Source organism: Otolemur garnettii, unplaced genomic scaffold, assembly GCF_000181295.1.
Source record: "Otolemur garnettii isolate 467f Iridium unplaced genomic scaffold, OtoGar3 scaffold00103, whole genome shotgun sequence".
Lineage (NCBI taxonomy): Eukaryota > Metazoa > Chordata > Mammalia > Primates > Galagidae > Otolemur > Otolemur garnettii.
Genome location: NW_003852498.1, coordinates 4,689,257 through 4,695,587, shown reverse-complemented (window position 1 = coordinate 4,695,587; position 6,331 = coordinate 4,689,257). Strand labels below are relative to the sequence as shown.

The following is a 6,331-nucleotide window of genomic DNA, read 5'->3' as shown; positions in this document are numbered from 1 at the left end:
AAAAAAAAAAAAAAAAGTGCATGCTCTTATCTATAGGTATGAATGACTACAATATTCATAGCCGATGGTTTTATTCCAGAAAATAGACTCTAAAACCTCCCTCCCCCACCCATCCCACTCTATAAATTAGTCTAGTATTTTATTCCATACTTATAACCAATTAAATTTCTTTTCCTTTCACGGTATGTATAAAATAGAGGTTAGAAACACTAAAATTAATGAAATAAATCTTAAATAAAATAACCTAGGACATATAAAAGGAGGATTTAGGTAGAAATAACTATTCAAATAAATTTCCATGTAATCCTCACACTCCCAATTTATACTCAATAAGTTTTACTCCCCCCAAATAAATAAAAACTGATAGACATCTGAATAACAAATCTTGTGACCATACATCATAATATAAAGAACGTAACTAATTAATTTTTTCTTCTAGAACAGCAGCTTTCAATCTGTGGGTTGTCACCCCTTTGTAACAATGAAAATACATCGCAGCACTAGGAAGGTTGAGAACCACTGTTCTGGGAGATTTACTTCCATAGGCAAAGCGCTGTGTGTCTTACAACTCATGTTTGGATCCTCAGAAGAATCTAGACCAGGGTCTTGAAAAGAATGGGTCCTCAATAATTACTTATAATCTCTAGTTTATTAATCAATGTAGTTACTGTGTATGTCCAAATTCCACATTCCCATAATAGGAAATGAACTGCAATTATTTTATAATCTCTTCACATACAATGTTTGAACCAGTGATGGTCTCACTTGGTAATTTATGGGAAATGTATTTAAAAGGAGTATAATAAATGATATATAAGTTCAATTTGCTTAAAAATAACCATGCTGTAATTTCTTCACTAATCTTTAAAAAATTATAGAAAAAGTACAATTATTAAAAATATAAAAAAAAACAAAAAAACCCTACTGAGTCTAGTTTCAGTCCCCACATGAGTATCTAAGGACTTATAAAATAGAGACTGCCAAGAATGTTTATTGTTCTGAACTGCACATCACATCCGAAAGATGAGAAAAGCTTGTGAATTGAGAAGGAAATTGTTATTCCAGTGATGGTACCTCCTCTAGTGAGTTTTATTCTTTCCGCAGCCCAGATTTCAGGGGATTCTTACTAGGTAAACCAGCAGTCCTTTAATCACACATCTTAAGAGCATTTGTGAAGCTGTGCAGGGAGCCTTTCTTTGCAGATTTTCCTCTTGCTTCCCTTCCTGAGCATAATAGGTTCAAGGTAGCTAATATTGTTTCCTAGTTATGCCAAGAATCCCCTGAAGGCCACGGGCTTTCAACTTAAAGACTGATGGCAAAACATCAAATGAGAATATCCACTCTAAATGGGGACTCCCACGATCATGTTATTTTTGGGAGAGCAGCTCTCTGGCTCCATGGATATCACTTGTACGGAGTAGCCACATTCTTCTGCAGCTTTTGCTCGATCCAGATCCACCAGGTACATGCACTGCTTTCCTGAAATACAGTCAAATGGTATCATGAGACATCCCTCTGCTAGCAGGACAATGTCAGCCTATTTCAGGGAATCCAGACAGTAACAAAACCCATCTATACTGTGGAGAATGCTGTTTATGCCCAAGTCCTGTTTAGTCCTTTTCAATTTAATTCTTGACTGGTGTGGAGAGAAGATAGTTTACAAATATATGACATTTCATGGAACTGTCTGTAATAATACTTTAAATAATGTTAACCCTTTCAAATGTATTTGCGGATTCTATTTCCTACTTGGTTAAAAATGCATTTAAAGACCTTTTCTGTGTCTTCCCTATAAAACTACATTATCTATAAGATTTTGGGGGAAAAAAATCTGTTTTTAAGAATATCAAAAGGCCATGCTGACAAAGGGCCATCTGAGAGACATGTTACCTTTTCTACCTGGAGTTTTTTAGGACTGTTAAGAAATGAGCAATGGAAAATATTTAAGAAAACTCTCAATTATGTGCTGATTTTTTCAGGTGGATATATAATGTCAAGTGTAATATATGAGGTCGGATAATTAAGTTCATAAACTCATCCTAGAAAAAGTGCTACATACCTCCTTGGTGAATATCATTATAGTCACCTTTGATGTACTCCCCTTGGCCATCTGGTGACCACAGGGATATTCAGCACTGAGGTATGTAGCACTTTTTCTAGGACAAGTTCATGAACTTAATTGTCAGACCTCGGAGCTCTTCACTCCTATAAAACAGCGGTATTCTATTTTCTTTGCCATCTTTGGAAGGCAGAAGAGGAAATATCACTGACAAGCAAAGCAACTAATTTGTTTTCCGTTGGCAAACACAGACTTCAAAAGTAGTTACAGACAAAATGATTTGGGGCTGAATACATTCAGAGCTATGGTTTACTTTACACTTTTAATTGCTCTAAAAACAATATGTAGGCTTCTTTATTCTCTTAAAAAATGGTGGCTGACTATGTTGAACCTCATTCATTCCCTTTTTCCTCACTAATTATAATAATGCCTAAACATTTAAAATAATTTATCTGAATGTCAGTGGAAAATGTTAAACTAAAACAACTTCAGAAGAGATAACTGAAAAAGAAAAGTTATTCTGTGGAAAACAGAATTCTCACAGAAAAAAACAGTGGAAGGTGAAATCAGTAGGTAAGAATTGGGAATGAGAGATGCAGATTTTAAATGTCTGTTTTGTACATTTTCCTTAAAAAGACCCACACCACGAAGGATGAACTGTGTTAGAAATGATATAAAATGAGACATCTAGGATTGCGTTTATACAAAATCATCCCCTCTTCATCAACAGCCTATGGCTTACACTCATCTTCCTTAAAATAGTGTTCTTCTTTTAAGACCTCTGTAAATGTTTCCCCAACGCCTTTTAGTTTAAAATGAAACATTCTCTGTCAGAGCGGGATGCTCTACATTCCTTCAGTATCCACCCTGGGTTTACATTGCAGCTCATTCACCCTTGGCTTTGATCCCAGTCCTGTTTGTATTTTTACTTTTCCACTATGTAGAAGAATCTTATCTTTTCACATGGTGAAGAGGCTTCACAACTGAAATTTAGTTGTTGGTAGTCTACCTTTGCAGGTCTGGTGAATTTCCTCAAAATGTTCACACAACACAGGAATGGCCTGGGCAAAGCGAAGATGCAGACATCTCAGGGAGTCTGTGGCTTTCTTTGGATCTGATGGCCTCCTCTCTCCTAGTGGCCCGTGATTTTGCCCAATGATCCTCTTCCTCAGCTCTGGCAACTTCCATTCCAGCTATTCTCCTCTGATTTGATGACAAAACTTGCATCTACTGTGTACAGATCCATCTACCACAGTAATTATGCCTTCATTGGGTTGCTGTCCTTTAAATGTGTTCTCCAAAAAGCACATGTTGGAAACTTAGTCTCCAATGCAACAGTGTTGGGAAGTGGGGGCCTCATGAGAGGTGATTAGGCCGTGAGGGTGGAGTGAATGGATGAAAGCTGTCCTCCTGGCAGTGGGTTCATTACTGAGAGTGTAGTTTCCTTCAAAAGGACAAGGTCAGCTTCCTCTTGTTCTCTCTCTCACCATGGGATATCTTCTCCATGTTAAGATGCAGCAAGAAGCCCTCACTACATGCTAGACCTTGAATGTGGGGCTTCCTAGCCTCTAGAAAAGTGGGCCAAATAAACTTCTTCTGTTCATTATAAATTTACCCAGTCTATGGTATTCTGTCATAGCAGCACAAAGCAGGCTAAAACACAGAGCTAGTGAGTGGAATTCTATCAAATGTACACTTGGCTAACTCACAAAGTGCTGGGGACAGGAAAAGGAGGAGGAAGCGGGAAAGAGAGTGAAAGAGAAAGAGAGGTTTTAGGCAGGAGAAGCAGACTCTTGATATGTTCATGACGCAGAGAGTGAGAAAGAGAAGGAAATCATGTATTGCCTATTCCAGGTCTTGGGTGCCTCTTCAAGTGTGAGCATCTCTGATTTCAGAGTTTAAAGATAACTTTTTCTCATGCAACATGCTCTCTGCATGCAATCTAACTCCTTCATCTGGTGCTCAGCCAAACAAACAACAATCTGTTTTCTATGTTGGACAGTGGGCTGTGCTGGAATTTTGGAGAGAAATTATGATGGTGTCCAGTGAAGGGCTTTTCTGAATAATTTTTAAGATTAATTTTGACTCCACACATTTATCTTAAATCCTTATTTTAGAACCTATACTTCTAGCGATATGACTCCAGTGTGGGGGGAAGTGGGGTTGCAAAAGTAGATAAGAGCTTCATGTCTGGAATCAAATAATTTGGATTCATAATGCGGCTCCATCATCTACCAGATGATGGATCCCAGGCAAAGTTTTGTTTTGGTTCTCTCATTATTAAAATGTAACTAATAGTACCCATTCCATTAAGTATTTTTTTTTTTTTTTAAGAATTTGCTCAGCTAATAGGCGAGGGCATTCAGCTCGGTGCTTAAATGTATAATAACTGTTACATGTTATTATATGTCTAAATGTGATTTCTTTTTCTAAAGAGAAGTCTTTAATAAGTAGATTAATAAACTTGAAATATTATTGTAAGTCTTCCAATTTAGTCATATTAAATACTGCAAATGTTGAATAAATTGGTCTATGATGAATATACTTTTTCCTGAGAAAGAAACCATTATCATTCTGCTTGTACACATTTTAATCCAAAAATTGTGGCAAGCTTAGTTGACTTTTCTATTTTTTTGTTTTGTGGTTTTTGATAGATCTTGCAGTTTGTTCATAGCAGTAAGAGAAAGATTTTACACAAGACTTTTACTCAATGTACAAACATTGAAAATGTATTTAAAAGTATTAATGGTAACCAAAATGGGATAAAATGTTACTGGATTCACAAAACTCCTTTTTTTTTTTGTAGTTTTTGGCCAGGGCTGGGTTTGAACCCGCCACCTCTGGCATATGGGGCTGGCGCACTACTCCTTTGAGCTACAGGTACCGCCCCAAAGCTCTTTTTAATATGGATTAAGTTTTCTGGGAAGAACAAACTTTAGCTTCTTGCTCATGAAATAGACTTGTTGATAAGTTTGCCCCATATAGACTTGATTCCCAGGCATACTGTTCATAATTTACACATACCTATGAGCCTTCGCTGGGGAGGAAGCTGGACAGCTGTCTGATCTGCAAATCTGCACAGAATCATGTGTTCCTACAAGAAAAAGCAATAGAATGTGGATTTCTTTTAATCTTCCTCTTCAAAATTGTAAAAACAACAAAAAAACTATCTCATTTTTCTGGAGTTCAACATTGTTTAATTAAATAAAGTGCTGCACAAATAGTGCTGCTGAAAGAAGTAAACTTTCAGAGACGGGACCAATAATCTCTTCACTTCAAGTATACTGCTCCTTAGATGTAGTTCTTAAGCACAGATGAGCATAACTTCCTCAGGGCCATTTTGCCTAGTAGCTTTTAGCTGAAATAGGAAAACACGGTTATATTTTGCTATTACCATGCATTAGAAGACCTAAATTTCATTTTTTTTCCTTTATAAAATTTAAATCTCTGGAATGTGGCTCCAAAAAAAAAGGCTAAGTGGTTTTTAATTATCAGAGGCAAAGGAAGCAAGGCAGAAGGCAGATCCCTGTCTGTGGCCTCGGTGCTCTCAGGAATGCCCAGCAGGGGCTGGGGAGCGCTTGGCTTTTCTTGCCTTTTCCCTTTATTTATTTATTTTTTAAACACAGGAGTCTCACTTTGTCGCCCTTGGTAGAGTCCTGTAGCGTCACAGCTCACAGCAGCTCTTGGGCTTAGGCGATTCTCTTGCCTCAGCCTCTGGAGTAGCTGGGACTACAGGCGCCCGCCACAACGCCCGGCTATGTTTTGTTACAGTTTGGCAGGGGCCGGGTTTGAACCTGCCATCCTTGGTATATGGGGCTCCCTACTCACTGAGCCACAGGTGCTGCCCGCCTTTTCCCTTTAGAGGAGAGAAGCCTGGATCTCTCTTCTCCCACTCCAAAAGGCTGTAGGAGGTGTATCCCTTTCTGCTTCAAGACAAACTATGAAGAGGACTTAAGGGAATGGGAGGGAGATTATTACTTCTGAACAGTTTTAGAAAAGATTAAATGAATGACAAAGAAAGCAAGAAGGCTTTAAAAGGAAACAGTTGATGAGTTTGCACAGTACTCTTAAATTTGCAAGTCGCCAGAGGTGAGTTATTAGGCATTCAAAATGAATGCACGGTTCCCATGACAACGGTTCATTCAGAACAGCTGCAGTTTCCAAGTGTGTGTAAGATCTCACCTGTCAGCTTAGCAAACAGGTTCAACAGATTTATCATTTTTCCTCCTAGTATCGTATACATGAAATTTGAAGCCTCAACTTTTTTTTTTT

At 37.9% G+C, this 6,331-nt stretch overlaps 1 protein-coding gene across 3 annotated transcripts in view; it reads right to left on the bottom strand.

Moving 5' to 3' along the window:
* Positions 1 to 902: 902 nt before the first annotated feature.
* The window catches only part of GSTCD (glutathione S-transferase C-terminal domain containing), a 130,865-nt gene continuing 125,436 nt past the window's right edge, over positions 903 to 6,331 (bottom strand). For 2 of the 3 annotated variants that reach the window (XM_012809283.2, XM_012809282.2), the window contains 2 exons: positions 5,084 to 5,153; positions 903 to 1,479 (listed from right to left, as the gene is read on the bottom strand). In XM_012809283.2, coding sequence (XP_012664737.1) covers positions 1,343 to 1,479; positions 5,084 to 5,153 — 207 coding nt within the window. In that variant the 3' untranslated portion in view covers positions 903 to 1,342. The remainder of the gene's footprint in view (positions 1,480 to 5,083; positions 5,154 to 6,331) is intronic. The other variant, XM_003796340.1, reaches the window with a different exon arrangement.